The 16,424-nt window shown below is 42.4% G+C and overlaps 1 protein-coding gene across 3 annotated transcripts; it reads left to right on the forward strand.

Moving 5' to 3' along the window:
• The first annotated feature begins 70 nt into the window (after positions 1-70).
• Positions 71-15,826, forward strand: cep164 (centrosomal protein 164). Of its 3 annotated transcripts, none has more exons than XM_028045118.1 (28): positions 71-272; positions 657-740; positions 1,846-1,957; positions 2,476-2,701; positions 2,933-3,097; positions 3,184-3,309; positions 3,392-3,472; positions 3,580-3,684; positions 5,309-6,346; positions 6,786-6,839; positions 6,943-7,076; positions 8,547-9,080; positions 9,180-9,311; positions 9,717-9,912; positions 10,149-10,226; positions 10,317-10,439; positions 10,589-10,732; positions 10,826-10,909; positions 11,668-11,736; positions 11,812-12,071; positions 12,485-12,655; positions 12,735-12,912; positions 13,023-13,139; positions 13,361-13,460; positions 14,421-14,786; positions 14,872-14,944; positions 15,029-15,148; positions 15,328-15,826. In XM_028045118.1, the coding sequence occupies exons 2-28, from the start codon at positions 662-664 to the stop codon at positions 15,419-15,421; spliced, it is 4,959 nt and encodes a 1,652-aa protein (XP_027900919.1). In that variant the 5' UTR covers positions 71-272; positions 657-661; the 3' UTR covers positions 15,422-15,826. The 3 variants fall into 3 exon arrangements, with proteins under 3 accessions (XP_027900919.1, XP_027900921.1, XP_027900920.1); XM_028045120.1 differs by having other exon boundaries at positions 87-281; XM_028045119.1 differs by lacking the exon at positions 71-272 and adding an exon at positions 376-570.
• The last annotated feature ends 598 nt before the right edge of the window (positions 15,827-16,424 follow it).

The raw sequence follows: 16,424 nt of genomic DNA on the forward strand, positions 1-16,424 counted from the left end.
TTTAGCACAATCTATTGTTATGTTATTCCATTCATTGACACTGACATATGGAAATTCACAGACCTTCTTGCTGAAACCACAATATCCGAGTTTACATGAAGGCGTCACGTGGCTCAGCCAGTCGGAGCCACAGGAAACAAGAAAAGCGTCCATGGAGATGATGTTTACATCGTAACTGTTCGTCCAGTATTGCTTTCTGATAATACCACGGCTTTCACGAAGAGCTGGAAATTTTCGGAACTGTTGAAAGTCCTGATGAAGTAGCGGTTCAGGTAAGGAAGGTGAACTGACCGCTACGAATCTGTTTTTCTTCAACTACTAAGCCTGCTGAGCTAACGTTAAGCTAACAGCGAAGCTCTTCCAACACTCCAAATTCTACGCAATACAATATCTCATAAAATGTTTTCTTTCGAAGTTGCTGTTCTGTAGTTGCTACAGCTGGCGGTTTGGACTCGGGTTGCCTATTTATATGGTACTGTTTTTTCTATTTGCCGACATGTGAAGTTATCTCATTCTGTAATCCTATTATTAGCGCAGCGGGGTGAGGGAGACTGCCTTAAAGATATTTTAGTGAGCGCGGTTCCATCTTCACCATGTTATTCTACGTTAGCATCAGATCTTTGCTCTGTGAACCAGCTTTCCTCTTCTCTCTGCAGTAACCATGACAGCGGCTGCTCTCATAGGAGACCAGCTGATCCTTGAGGAGGAGTACGATGAGAGCTACATCCCCTCTGAACAAGGTAACCACACTATAACCTGATTAAATTGACCGCTTTGGAGTGTTGGAAAACGCAAGACTATAAAATCTGCAGCAGTTGTAATGTTTATTTGTTTGTTTAAGGATCCCCATTAGTTTCCACCGTAGTAGAGACTGTTTTCCTGTGGTCCACACCAAACGTTACTATAAAAATTATTTACAAACATTACAAAAAAGATAGAATAATAATCCTTGAGACACCAACAAAAATAAATTAAACATAGAATTCAAATCGACTGCTTCAGTGACCTTACTCCTTCAGGACTCCATCATTTAATTCAGTCATCAAATCAGTGTATTATTTCATTGTATATCTAATGTTGTTTCTCTGGATCTCCGTCTGGTCAGTTTGGAAAATTGTCAAATTGCATGGACAGATATCACTAGAATCACTAGAATAATTTTTAAATTCACAATCCTAACAGTTGAGCCAAGGAGAGTTGGGAAAAGGAATGAACTGAGAGAGGAAATAAAGTGTTGATAAATATAAATATCATATAAATATGATAATAATAAATATTTGATTTATTATTATTTTATTTATATTATTAGTTATATTTCCTCTCCAACTGTCTAAAACTGATTTCCATCCGTGTATCTATTTCCCCCATAATCCATGATTCTTTTTTCCTTTCTTCCTATGTTTGTTTCTTCTTTTATCCTTCTATCATTCATCAACCCCTTGCTTTTTTTCTTCCTTCCTGATGAATGTTCAACATCTAATTGGATAAAATGTTCTCTTGATATGCTTAGATATCAAGGATGACCAGATTTGTTCTCTCATATTATCTCTGAAATCACATTTACAAAAACAAATTCATTATTAAAATGACTTGTTTGATAATTGTAGGTTTCTGAAGTTTACTTCTGCTTGATTCGTCATTCCCATGATTGATCTGGTGTTCGCAATGTGTGGATGCACATTCCTGTTCATCAAAACTCACTGTTGTGACTATGATAGTTTATCTCGTTCAGTGATGATAAAGAAACATATAACGATGTTTATAGTCTTGTACCACAGAAATGTTTAAAAATTTGATAATCTCCTGTTCATTTTTCCCCTTGTTCTTCTCACTCCCTGTGGTCAGAGTTCCATGAGTACGCGAGAGAGATTGGCATTGATCCCGACAATGAGCCTGAACTTCTGTGGCTGGCCAGAGAGGGCATAGTTGCCCCTCTGCCTCCTGAGTGGAAACCATGGTGAGTAAAGAAGACAGATCTTCCCCAGTAGGATTATCCGAGTTCAACAGGAAGTTAGTACAGTAGTACAGGGTGTTTTTTTGTTTGTTTGTTTATTCGGAATTGAATAAATGTTGTTAATGCGTGAAGAATAAGACAACCTTCAGTGTGTTAGTGATTGATTTATTCAACAGACTCGTGGTCCACAAAGAGATGATACACAACAACACGACATATAAAAAACAAGAAAAAATAAAATAAAATCTACATTACATTGGGTCTTTCATAGCTGAGCACACCTCTACTTTAAACCTCTCCACATTAATCAATACCATCCTGTTGTGTTTGTTCACTAATTATCTAAGGGCATCAAAGTAAAGAGGGCAAAATTTAAATGCTCTCTAGACTTTACCTCATAGTTTTCCAGTACATTATGCTGGTTTACTACAACACATCCCTAGTTTAATTTATTACTAATAGATTATGTGCTTCCAGCATTTTCAGCTCAAAGTGATTTTTCCTCTCCTCTTTCGTGGCAGCCAGGACGTGACGGGGGACATCTACTACTTCAACTTCTCTACGGGTCAGTCCACCTGGGACCACCCCTGTGATGAGCACTACCGGCGCCTGGTGGTGCAGGAGCGCAAGCGCACCCCGCTCACAGGCGCTGCTGGGGGCGGAGGAGCTAAGAAGGACAAGAAGAAGAAGAAGGAGAAGAAGGAAAAAAAAGAAAAGAAGAAGAAAGTGCCACTGAAGACTCCAGCAGTTAGTGATTCCACTGGATTTTATGTTGTGCATTTTTAACGATTAAAAGATTTATGTTTAGACATTTTTTAGGGTCTCGATAGTAAGAGACTCACCATTCCTTTTCAACTAAATAAAACTTTAAAACATGAATCCTCTCATCTGATTTGATAAATCTTTGGGGGAAAAGGTTTAATTTAAAACAGTGGGAAGCCTGTCGTTTCTTCACTGACTCTCCATCTTTCTCTGTAGGCAGTGAGTTCACCTGTAGGGCTATTACCGTCCCCGCTGCGTACTCTGGCTCCTCTTAGAGGTTTAGACATCTTGGGGCAAGGCCCTCTTTCTGGGTCTGTCACATCTGCCAGGGGGTCCCTCGGCAGCTCAGGGGGGCTGGAACCTCTCAAGACGTCCCTTCCAGTAAAACCTTACCCAGAATACATCTCTGTATTTACGTATTGACATTATGTTTGCTTTAATATAGTTTTTATGTTTTTTTTCTTCAGGGTCCTCGAAGCAGTGGGGCAGCGAGTGTTTTAGGCTCCAGGAAGGAGGAGAGGGTTTCACTGAGTTTGCACGGTTTACATTATGATGATGATGATGATGATGATGAGAAAATTTCTGATAATGAGGTTGGTTTCATTTTTTTCCCCGATGCTTTCAGAAATTGGTTATTTTTTTCTCTATACAAACCAGACGTGGTCTTATTTCCAGCTGAGTCCCCGTGGATCAGACAGACTGCTGAAGAACCTTCATTTAGACCTGGATGCTCTTGGAGGAGGGCTGCAGTACGAGGTAGACAGCTTAAGCTTGAGTAACTCTTCAGCAAATGATGTAAAGCTTTTTAAAACTCTTTCCTGAAGTCCTCAAGCGCTTGGTTTCTGTGTGCTCATTTTGATCAGGAGAGCGAGACCAGCGGTGCGACTCCAGCTGAGGAGAGGACGGAGCCGGAGCTGCAGGATTTGGCTCTGTCTGGAGACCACAGCCCCGAACCACCGTCCCATCAGGTAAACACATCATCAAGCTTTCTGCTCCCTCCGGTTTGCTGTGAAGTATTTTATTCATTCAGGTTGTTAGCTTAACTATGTTTAGTTGCTATTTATGCATTATAGTAATTATAATAAATGTTAACATTGAGGATTTTTTCTTGTTTGAAAATCCAAAATATTCTGACAGCACCTGAATGCTGTGCTTAGAAAACTTGTTTTTGATCATTTATCATGTTCTTTTCCCTCCATTTGTTTGAATCATGTGTCACTCCTTGTCCTTCGTCTCTATAACGTTAAAATCTCTCAACCTTTCCCGGACCCACACGTGTTCCTGCAGCTGCTGTGCTGCTGGGATCTGTCCCACCAGCGCGGCTTTTACTGTGCCTTCCTCTTTGTCCTCCTGTCCTCCTACTGCCATTGTTACTGTTTTGCTGTCTGAGTCGAAGTAACCCTGGCTTGTTTGTTTTATCACCATGTATCAGAGTCATTTATGAATATACGTTTGGCTATAATGAGCCCTATTTCCACCAATGCCATCTATATTAGAGGTGCACAGTATAAGAAAACCTGATGCAACTTGGATTGATTTTATTTTATTGGCTATAATACAGGTTTGGAAGCAAGATTGTAATGTGTAAAAGCTGGCCAATGCACATTAAACTCTTTGTGCCTCACTGAAGTAGAACTGGCAATCATAGTACACCACCAACAAGGATCATGAGTTTTGTTTACTGTTTTCTCGAAGACTCAGAATAAACATTTAAAAAGGCTGTGATCAGGACATCTCTGCAACCAACATAATGAATTAGGGAGAGGTTGTGAGCAGCACTTACACGAGGGTGATTAACAGAGCTAAAACCCACTTTTTGATTGGTTGTTTCTGACTGAGCGTGCATTTCTGCGGCTTGCAGTACGACCACTGACAGAAGGCAGAGGAGCTTGATTTTTTTCACATCATTCTGATTGTCCTGACAGATTAATATATGTCATATTATTCTGTCAGGACACAGTGGCAGTTTTAATAAATATGTAAAAACATACATTCTTTATAAAAGTTACATACAACAGTTTTAATAAAGTCAGATTAGGATTACTGTCCCTTCATTTCATCCGAACCGCTGTCTGAAGAAATCCCCCGCAGGCTCAATTCAGTCCTGAAATAAAAAGTTCATTCTTGTAAATGACTTACTCTGACCTTTCTTGTTTATGGGAAAAATATGTACAGCCTCAGTTAAGCCCAAAAATAGTAATTCCTCCTGAAGATTTAAATTTTAAGTTGCTCAGCATCTTTCTTCTGACTGAGTCTTAATCTAACCAAATATATGTTGTGGAATATGGAAAAAGCTCAGTTTGATTTGTTTGGCTCTAACATTTTAAGTTTTAGATTTGAAAGAGGGTCTACTTTATTTTTTACCATGCTTTCTTTAGTTACATCAGTGTCCATGGGAATTTCTTCATGTTGAAATTGTGTCCATCAGTTTTGCATGCTGTTGTTTAAGGAACATCACAACCTGTGGGGGTCACAATCTTTTTGTCTGCCTGATTCCCTCTCCTGCCCCTCTGTCTGCCCCTTTGTGTCTCTGCACGCCTTCCTTTATGTTTTGGGATGGATGGACTGGTCTTCTTCTGCCCCTCCAACAAGGACTCTTTAAAGGGCCGCCACATCCAGCTCTCTGCCAAGGCGGGCAGCAGGAGCCGAGCCAGTGAAGAGGGAGCTGAACACTTAGCTGAGGGGTCAGAACAGGAGGTGGAGGAAGGGGAAGATGTCCAGAAAGTGGATGGAGATGATGGAAAAGAAGGAATAGTGAAGAAGGCAGAGGAAGACAAGGCAAGGAATGAGAATAACGAGAGAACAAAGAGAGAGAAGCAGGATAATCTAAGCCAAGAAAAGGAAAGGGAAGAAGTAGAAGAGCTTCATAGTGGAAGTAAAGAGAGAGAACGCGAGGAGTTGGAGGAGGGAGTCTGTGTGGGCAAAGATGAAGCAAAGCAAGTTTCAGAGAGCACGGGCCGCAGCAGTGGACAGGATGAAAAGAAGAGTAATGAGGCAATAGAAGGAGATGTTGAGACCCAGAATGGCGAAGGCAAGAACAGAGAGGAGAAAACTGAAAGCAATAAGAGTGAGAAGAATGTAGAGGAGGAAAATAGAGGAGAGAAAGAAGCAGAACAGCCTGAAATTGCGGATGAAATTGTTGAAGAATGCTTCGGTGCTTTGGATGGGAATGGTAGTGGGAGCGAGAAGCTGAGGAAATCAGATGGAAATAGAGGTGAGATTGAGAGAAACATTGATGATGATGATGATGATGATGATGATGATGATGATGATGATGAATCCCAGAGTGAGTGTGAGAAGGAAGAAGAAGAGAAGAATCACAAAAGAGGGCAGGAAGGGGATGAAGACGAGGAGGAGGATGAGGGTGAGAGTGACGGAGCTCTGGGGGGTTGCTCCATAAGCCACAGAAAACTGACAGAGACCCCGGAGGAGGAGTTAGAAATGTTTGTACAGAGCGAAGGAGAGGGAACCTCGAAGGAAGGAGTGGAGATAGAAGACGAGTCAGAGGGCCGAGCTCCAGCAAGAGCGTCTGAAAGTGAGGAAGAAGTGGTTGAGGTGTTTAGAGCAGGCCCGTCTCCAGCCCAGCCGGCCGGGCGAGGACAGAAGACTCCCTCCTCCCTTCCTGCAGAGGTAGGGTTCGGTGTCGCCTCTGTCCTCCTCCAGGCTCCCGGCACTGCAAGCATGTAGCTCCCTAAGTCCAACTCCAGCACCTTAGGGGCTGAGTTGTGTTGCTGTGATTCTCTGCCTGGGTGTCATCGTGCATGCAAGGAGATTAACCTCATCAAAGGATAATCTGCTTGTGTCCTTGAAGATTGGATTAGAAAGTTTTGGTCCCTGAACCCCATTGGTGGTACAGACTGCTTTTGTGAGCTGTTCAGTCAGAAATTGGACCTCCATTTCCTGCCACCACCTCCCATTTTAAAGCTTTCACTTTGCTGTTAGAAATCTTCACAGTGCTTGCTTGCATGTTTGTCCTGCATTAGTCTTGGTTCGGTGTTTGTCTGCGTGCTTCTGTTCATGCATGCTCAGAGCCGTTGCGCTTCCACTGAGCGTGTTTGTGTTGTTGCAGGAGTCTGAGGCCAATAAGAACATGGCAGAGGTTTTTTCTTCCTTGGACCTGAAGGTAATCTGATTGCCTTCTGTAAAACTCATCACACATAAACCCAGCTGTTTGATTTCTGAAAGTCTCGGAAACGTTCTGGATTTTTTTTTCTTCTGTCTTTTAGCTGTCACAGAAGGTTCTAGACGTCAAAGATTTGTCTGGCACAATCGGTCTGCTGGAGAAAGATGAGAGGGAGGAAACGGGAGATGTAGAGGGGAAAGAGAGCGGAGGAAAGACAAAGACTGAGGCCACCAAGAGGTTATTTGTGAATGAAGTTTGAATATTAATGCTGATCTTAGTGAGAAGTCGCTTCAAAGGTTTTTTAATCTCATGCTCCCAGTATTCATGGTACAAATGATCATCACCCTCCTTAAACAAAGAAGGTTGCCCCTCCTCTGCTAAAATACTTCTTAACAATTAGGCCAGGACCTTAATTACACCTTCATGGGTCTGCTGTGATCCCTGACATCATGCTGTTGATATCCATTTCCTTAAGATCATTGGTTTTGTTGGTTATGAGGTGTAGGGTGTATAAAGAGAGTTTTTTTGTTTTTTTTTTTACATCCAGGTTAACCACAGATTGTTAGTTGTAATAAAGTGAGAAGGAGAAGTTGATCCCAGGATCTTGCAGTGAAAAATGTTTCCAATTGGGGTGTACTCAATCAGCAAAAATAAAGCATTATTAACAGCAATGCCTGTTTTCCAAGCAAAACATTTAACATTTAGCCTCATAGGCTACGTTCACACAGCAGGCAGATTTCACCCAAATCCGCTTTTCACTGCTGGCTCAGCCTTCTGATTACAATCTTTTTACCAAAAACAAAGTCCAATTTGTGCCACTGCAATGTGTGGTACTAATTCTGAGACATGTTGGATTGTTTGTAAAGCGTCTGCTGTCTGAACAATCGCACGATCAGGGAACCAGAGTGAACATTTTTCATCCATGTTACCAGTCTCCCTTGGTCAACTTATTCAGGCTTCCTGAATGCCACAGCCTGGAAATGTCCCACAATAGTGGTGGTTGTGGAGAATCAGTCGCCATTGCTTACTGGAACAGTGTTGTCAGACAGACTTTAAAATCTTGGTACAGGTTGCTATGATCACATTGATTAAAAAATACCGCAGTATTCTTGCGTCTTAGTGCTTGCACAAATTATTGCACTGAGATCATTTTCACTCTTAGCTGTTGATGGTCATAATGTTTTGGCTGGTGAGTGCATTCTTATTATGGCAAACGTTTTTTAAATATTAAGATACAAACTAGGAGTGAGCATTTATAGTATCGTTTATTATTTAGCATAAAAAATGTATCATAAGAATTTAAATTCTTATAATATGATATGGTAAATTTCAGGCAACAATGTTTAAAAAAACTGAACATATTATCAAAAAATTTTAATTTGTACTATTTTCTCGCCTGTTCCACAAATATCAGCGAATTTGAAACTAAAATATGATTAAATGCAACTTCTTTAACTAAGTGGCGTCCTTTTAGAAACCTATTTCAAATGGGAATGCTTCTCAGCAGTATTTGTTTGAGGTGCTAAAAAAGTAGTAATATATTTTTTTAACCATAATTTTTATTATGATGAAATTCTACCCACCCCAACAAAATGCCAACAAAAGAAGCTGCCATTTTTGTAAAGTGAGCATAACTTTTGTTGCATCATACTTGAAAGACAAACTGTAGAATGACCGTAACTCCGTCCTCTCCTGATGTCTCCTTAGTCCGGCGCTGTCTGAAGACAAAGTTGAGCCAACGGCTCATAAAGTTGATCGGCTTGTCCTTCACCAGTCCAGCCATTCGCTATCCGGCTCCTCCGACCTTGAACTAAAATCCCCCAAACATCCCAAAACACAAACCCTCGCTGTGACTCTGGGGCTGCAGAGACCCGAAACCTCTAGAGGTCGGCCTGGCAGGACGGTAGATGCCCCGGTTGAAAATACGGAACCGTCCTCAAAAAGACAGGAAAGTTCTCTGGAAGAAGAGCCAAACTGGAAAGCACGGACGGAGAGAGGAAGAGAGGAAGAGGGGGAGAAGATGAAGACAGAGAGAGAGGAGAGGAGTATGAGGCTGAAGAGGGAGGAGATGGAGAGGGAACAGGAGAGGCTGAGAAGAGAGTTTGAACAAGGGCTGGAGGAGGAGAGGGAACGTTTGTTGAAGGAAAAGGAGGCAAGGATGCGTCTCCTTCAGGAGGAACTGAGGAGGGAGGAGGAGAAGGAGGAAGGAAAACTGAGAGAGGAAAGCGAGAATAAACTGAGGTAGGTGTTAGTTGAATTTACCTAACAGTTTAATCACAAACTTACTTGAACTTTAAAACCTGTGTTGGTCTGCTTTTCTTTTTGTCTGCGTATTTCCAGGGAGCTGCGGGAGAATCTTCTGTCTGAGAGGAGAAAAGAGGAGGACAAGCTGAAGGAGGAGGCTGATAAAACTCTGGAGGAGCTACGAGAGTCTGTCAGGGAGGAGAGGGAGTGGCAGCAGCAGAAACTCAGGTCAGACATACATGAAGGAAATACGGAGCACTGAGGACTTCCTCACTGAATGCCATATTACAAGCAAAAAGCTTAGAATAGAATAGAAATAGCCTTTATTGTCCCACTGCAGGGAAATTCAGGTGTAAAAGCAGCACAGCTTCACACAAGTGGTTCCAAAAGTGATAATAATATTAAAAAAATAAGATGAACAATAATAAAAATAATAGTAATAATATACATATGTACAATTTTATGTTACGTAATATGTTTTAGTGGAAATAATAAAGGTATAATTGTTACCTTTTAAAAAAAAAAAAAATCTCCAGAAAAACATGAAATGTTTGTTGCACAAATACAAAACCTTAGGGTTTTTGAGCATCTTTTACTCCACCGTCAACATTAAGACTACTTTCATATTTTCAGGGAAGAGAGTGAGGCGATGTTAAAGGAGACGCACGTCGCCCTGGAGGAGGAGCGAGCGGCGACACGCTGGAGGCTGGAGGCGCAGAAGAAGCAGGACGTGGAGCGACTCAAGGCGGAGTCAGAGGAGAAGCTGGAGGCCATGAAGAAGAGGCTGGAGCGGGAGAGAGAGGAGAAAATGAATACACTGAAAGAGGAGGTGACCGAGCATGGAGAGCAGTTTAGATAAGCTGTATTTGAAACTAGCATTACCGCACTACTAACAGATTTACTCACCATACAACTGCATGCGACAGTTTTATTGATCAAATGTCAAAAAATCTGTGTTTTTTTTATAAATCCACAGCAAAATTTTCATTTGGTCTGTTTTGGTGGATTTTTCTAGCAAAATAAAGAAAGATCAGTTTGTGTTTAAAACTTTTTGTCTGTACAAAGGTCAACAGTTCCGAGAGAAGGAGGGAGCTGATAGTAAGTCCCCGACCTGAACAACAGCTGGCAGAGTACCACAGAGAGGTTAGGGAACACACACACACACACCTAATGTCATCAGCATAATCTAAGTAAGCTTTGTGCTGTTTGTGATCGTTTGTGCACCTGGCCCAGCTGAGCGATGTGCTGCAGGAAGTGCGGGACGAGGTGCAGCGCGAACATGAGAGGAAGCTGGAGCAGCTGAAGGACGACCACCGGAGAGAGATGAACGGCATCAGAGAGAAATATCTGGATGAGGTCAGACTTCGGAACAACTTCTGATTTAAAACAGGGGCAAATTCTGACATATAACTAAGAAATGTTTGCAAATATCCTGGAGAAAAATAAAATCCTCATGTTTGCTTCCAGATGATTCTTGATGGTACGTCTACATGCTTGTGTTGTAGGAGACCGCTCAGAGGGAGCGCTTGTTGCATACGCTACAGGAGGACAGGGCGCGCCTCCAGGCGTCACATGACCTCCAGCTGGACAGACTCCGCCTGCAGCTCGATGGACAGATACAGAAGACGCAGCTGGCTCATTCCCGCAAGGTTAGTCGAGATGCAGGCACAGGTTTCTGCCGGGATTTATCATGCTGTTTAAATGATTTCCAAACAATTCAATCATCCTCTTTTCTCCTACAGGAATCAGAGCTGAGGGATCTAGCTGATAAATTGGAGCTGAGAGAGAAAGAGCTGCAGAGCCTGGAAGTCTTGCTGCAGACTAAGGTTTTCCTCTAGTAAAACGCAGAGCTCTGCAGACACATTCAGGCCTGTTGATCTCTCCCAAAACATGCTGTGTTACTTTACAGCCACTAATGTCTTTGTGTTTTCTGTGATTTTATGTGGTAAACATTGCAAAAATACAAAATCTTGCTTATTTAAATTAACTTTTCAGGATGATATAGGAGCTTGTTTTCAGTCAGTAATTCTTCTATATTTAATTTTTGGGAAAAATCTGTTATAAAGGCAAAAATCTGCCAGTGGAGCTAGTACTTTATAAAATCAATATTCATAAATTATTTACTTAAACTCCCATTTCTTGCTGAAAAGTTACTTGTTAGTTTTGTCTCATTTTAGAGTACTAAGATATTTGCACTAGAAACTAAACAAAACATACTTTTGTAAGATTTTGAATTTTTGCAGTGAACTAACAAAAACAGTGGATAATTGTAATATGGACAGAATAAAAGACATAGCTTTCAAAAGGCTACAGATCCCCAGTTGGATTCAGATCTGGACTTTGACTAGACCATTTTAACACATGGTCTGTAAGACAACACAATTGGTTGCTTTTGTGGATAAAAATAAGCAGTCGTCCTCTGAAGTTTGTTAGACTTGAAGTAAAAACCTGAAGTTGGTGGTTGTGATGACACAAAATGTTTAAAAGTTACAGGGTATGAATACTTTTGCAAAGCACTGTGTGTTCTCTTAACACAAATCCTAAATCCTAGCTACATGAGCTGATCATATCCTCCTCCTGTCAGGCTGCAGATCTTAATCAGAGGAGGAAGAAACTCGGCGAAGACGAGGAAGACTTAGACAGGCAGTTAGAGGTGCGAGTTTTTCTCACTAATTTCTTTCGCTTTTTGTGCCGTCCACCGACTTTGCATTCACGCACGTCTTTCCAGGCTTTCCCTCGGCTGGTCCGGGAAAGAGACCAGCTGAGTGAGGAGCTGCAGAGGCTGAGGGAGGAGGTGGCACAAGCCCGAGAGCTCTCACACAGAGCCAGGGAGGAGAGGGATGAGGCCAAGGACCAGAGGGACAGGATGAGAGAAGAGCGGGACAAAGCCAGGGAGGAGAACAGGGTGGCCCGGGAGGACAGGGAGCAGCTGGAGCGCAAGGTGGTGCTGCTGCAGGAGAGATGTGACCGCCTCACCTGCAGAGTCAGGTACGGTACAGATCAGGGTGTCAAACCCATTTCCATTTCAGGGCACATGAAAATGATGAATGTCCTCAAAGAGCCGTTTATGGCAGAATGTATTGATACACATGTTTTCACATCGATGTTATTTGATACTATACAAATAAAAACTGATTTGATTTGACTGATAAAATAACATTTAAGCACATATCAGTTATCTTCAAGTTCTACTTGTGCGCCCCTCTGGAGTCTTGAATGACACATAAATAGCTTTGGTGGGCCGGATTTGGTCCGCGGGCCTTGAATTTGACACACGTGATGGTGCAAAACTACAACTGCTGGTTTATACGAAAGAAATTCAAAAAAATAAAAAAAAAACAACATCTAAAAAGTAACTCCTTAAAACAAAATCTCAACATTAAAATTGCTTTATTTTTCAGAGAGCTGGAACAAACTCAAGATAGAAGCACTTTGCCCCAATCAGAGCAGAACAAGAAGAAAGAAGAGAAAGCAACAGCGCCCTCTGATGACAGGATAGACTCATCGCTCCAGGTGGAGGAGTTGGACTCGCCTCTCTCCCCCGTAGCCGACAGCCAGTGCAGCATCAACGAGTAAGGAGGAACGAAACTCAGAGCATCAAACTGATGATTTGCTGAAAGCGTAAAACAACCGTGATCAAATTGTTCCCAGGCTGCGTCAGTACGTCTCCTCACACGGCGCCTCCATCCAGAAGACCAAGCAGTTCCTGGAGCGGGAGAGCAGCCGACTGATGGAGAGGCAGGCAGCTCTGCGGGCAGCCCAGACGAGCAGCAGCCAGGACCCCGGCTTTAGAGAACCCATTGAGGAGAGGATGAGGCGCATCCAGCAGGTGCAGGCTGGAGTGCAACCCTCCCACTCCTCTTCTAAACACCTCAAACAACAGGCTGATTTTTGAGAAATGCGCCACTGAATACCGACTGGTGTCTCTGGTTCTGTCAGGAGGCCAGAGACGTGGCGGAGCTTCAGCAGACGGTTCAGAGAGGAAACTCCCTCCTGCGGAAGAAAGAGGAGCAGCTGCAGCAGCTGCAGCAGCTGGAGAGCTCCATGGTTGATGAGGTCAGGAAAAAAAAACAAAAACACTAAACAAATCTCCTCCTTTGCTTATTATATACATAATTCTTCTTAGCTGATTCAATGAAAGATTGAAAATGAAACATTTGGGACATAAATCTCTCTTTTTAATCTGGAAAATCTTGCACACTTTGTCATCTAGTAGCATTAGTGCGTGTCCAATTACATATTCAACAGCAGCCGTGTTTGTTGCCGTGTTCCTTCAGGCCATGTTTGAGGATTCGTCTCAGCTTCCTGACAAGAAGGTGATGTTTGACGTGACCGGGTCAGACATCAGCAGCGCCGTGGAGCCACAGGATGGGACAGGTAACACACACATCGCAACACTTCACAATGACAACGCACTTCAGAATAGTTTACATCATGAAAACATAAAAACCTTACAAACACATCATACAGTCAACAATTGTGACTGTATGACCGTCGTTAAAATCATCAATGCACCTCAGGAAGGAGCGAGGCTTTGTTCTCCAGTTCAAAATCCATAAATCAATTGATCGCATTATAAAACCAGTGATAAAAAGGATGAGTGATGTCATATGAAATACTGCAGTTCTCAACTTCCAAAATTCATATTTTTTCCCTTCGTTACTCTCATTGTCTGCCTTGATTGACGGTCTTACTGCAACATGAGCGAGACAACTTGACTTAATAGGCTTCAGAATTAAATCCACATGTTTTGTGTATCAGGCATTGCCTGATCCAGGCGGACAGCACATATGTATAAATATACCCATATATTAATTAGTATAATGAATATTTCCAGTAAATATAGTCGGTCTTGGTGAATTATTTTGAAAATACGGAGGCTGTGCTCGCATAACTTTCTTTTGAAGTGGTGCGATATTTGAATATCGATGTGTCCAGGACGGATCTCTGGTTTGTTCACCTCCAGGGGTGGAGCGTTAATTTGCTCTTTTCTTTATGCTTTAATATGAATCGTGAATTCTAGTAGTTTGTTTTCATGAGTTCAGTTCAGAGCGGAGGTCACCTCCTGTCGATTTAAAAGACAAACGGATTTGTTTTATATATATAGAAATGTATCATTTATAATTAAAACAGATTCAAATTCAGTCACTGGTGCAAAGTTTTCAGTCTAAGGAAACCCAAAGGTTTGCAACAGCCAACAGCGCTGCTGGAATAAAAAGATGTCTTAGCTAGAAAAAAACAATAACAATCAGCTTATTGTTTTATTTCTGTCCTGTGTGTTACCATGCTAATAGAGTTTCTGCTTCATCCCTTCTTCTCTCCTCCTCCCCTCATCAGGAGATCAACTCACTGTGCCAGCCAAAGTCCAGGAGTTAGCCGAGTCGCTGCAGCACATCTCAACCCAGCTGGACAGCGTTCTGACCGCTCTGGGCTCGTTGACCCAGAGGGAGAGCAGCCCACTCTACCCCTCCTTCTCCATGCCGCTGCCTCAGCGGTTTGGGACAGAGGCGTGGGGGCCCGCTCCCGCCTCAGCTCCGGTCTTCCCACAGGGGCCCGGCCTGGCCCCCAGCTCTCTAGCGCCGCCTCTATCCGAGAGGCTGTGGAGCGGCTCTGCAGCGCCCCCTCTGTTCAGCACCCCCATCAGCAGTGGGCTGATTGCCCCAGGAGACTTCATGAACAGCAGGTGGAGCCAGATATTCCCTGGTAGGTCAAAGGTCAAATTAAAAGCTGGACATCTGGGCTCGGTTCGTCCCTCCTGCTGGTTCTGAGCAGTTCTTCTGTTCTGCAGGAGCAGCTGCTGACCCGGTCCCCTCCAGCACTGTGAAAACCGTCCCGTCTTATCCATCATACACTCCCGTCAGGTAGAGAGGCCTTTTGCTTTTGGTCAAACGGTTGATTATCACTGCCTGACAGTGAGCTAAAGTGTGTGTTTCCATGTGTGTTAGTCAGCACAGCCGCAGCCATCAGGTGATGCAGAAATCAGTGGAGCTGGATGGTCAGAGGCTGCAGGGGCTGATTGACAGTAACAAGAAGTGGCTGAACATGCGGAGGAAAGACCCCAGCATGTATCCTTCCTGCAGAAAACTGAGACACAAACACTTCGCTTTTTAGTGGTCGAATATTTTTACCTGAAATCAATTACTAAAGAGAAACAGATCAAAGAGCTTTTAACATTTTCAGATTCCCATTAAGTAAGAAAAAAGTGTTATCATCTTCACCTGTTGTCTTTAACTCCGCCCTCCAGACCTCTGTTCACTCGCTATCGAGCTGCTTCCTCTAACAGACTGGTCCAGCTGGGCCTGGACGACAACAACCAGATCAGAGTCTATCACTACTGAAGTGGTAACCAGCAGTTCTCTGGACTTTGGGTCATTAATGACATTGTGACAGGTCAGCAAGTGATGTTTACAAGGACTTTTAAGCTTTCAGCATAAAGATCTTCAGGGATGCAACTCCTTCTCCGGATGGTGAAAACTCAGGCCGGTTTACTAAGTCAGGTCCAGACATGATTTCTTCTAAAACCATGTGCAGGTTACACCTGTCTTTATACCACTGGTTTTTGTAAAGCACTTATATAAAAATTTGAAGCTACATTTACTATCGCTCTTCAGTGTTTCCAGACCAGTAACTGCTGCAAACCCATATTTTGTGCACGTCTTGTTTTGTATTGCATTTTTTAATAATGTAATTTTTATACATTTTCTGTTTGCCCACGCCTATAAAAATGATTCATACTCCTTGAACGTCTTCACATTACAACTAAAAACTTCAAGAAAATGTATTGGAATAAACCCAGAAACAGCAAAACCCAGAGACGGAATGGTGTCTCTGGAGGAGCTGCCACAGGTCCATGGCTCAGGTGAGAGTCTGATAGGAGACCTATTAATGGGGCACTTAACACATTTATCTTTTGAAAAAAACCTCAAAATTATGTTTGCGGTTCAACCAACACTTAACATGCAGCTAGAGTTGCAATGGACTGATTTAGATCAAAGTATAGTTGTATTAAAATGGCTTAGTCAAAGTCCAGAGCAATATTAAATGGGAGAGAAAATTGCTGTTATGTGATCCAATCGGACAGCTTTAGCTGTTTGTAAAGATCATATTTTTCAGTCTGTATACGTGCAAAGTTGATGGACTTGAATACATAGATGCTCCACACATTTTAAGAGTTTTATCTTTAAGGCATTATGGAAAGCTTGTACCATTTTCCATCTACTTATGTTCTACTTTGTGTTGCTCCATCACATAAATTCCCAATATAGTACATTAAAGTTTGTGGTTGCAATGAGAAAATATGGGTAAATTCAAAGAGAAGGGATAGTTAATTAAGGCAATAGA

The sequence above is a fragment of the Xiphophorus couchianus genome, chromosome 18, assembly GCF_001444195.1.
Source record: "Xiphophorus couchianus chromosome 18, X_couchianus-1.0, whole genome shotgun sequence".
In the NCBI taxonomy this organism is placed as follows: domain Eukaryota; kingdom Metazoa; phylum Chordata; class Actinopteri; order Cyprinodontiformes; family Poeciliidae; genus Xiphophorus; species Xiphophorus couchianus.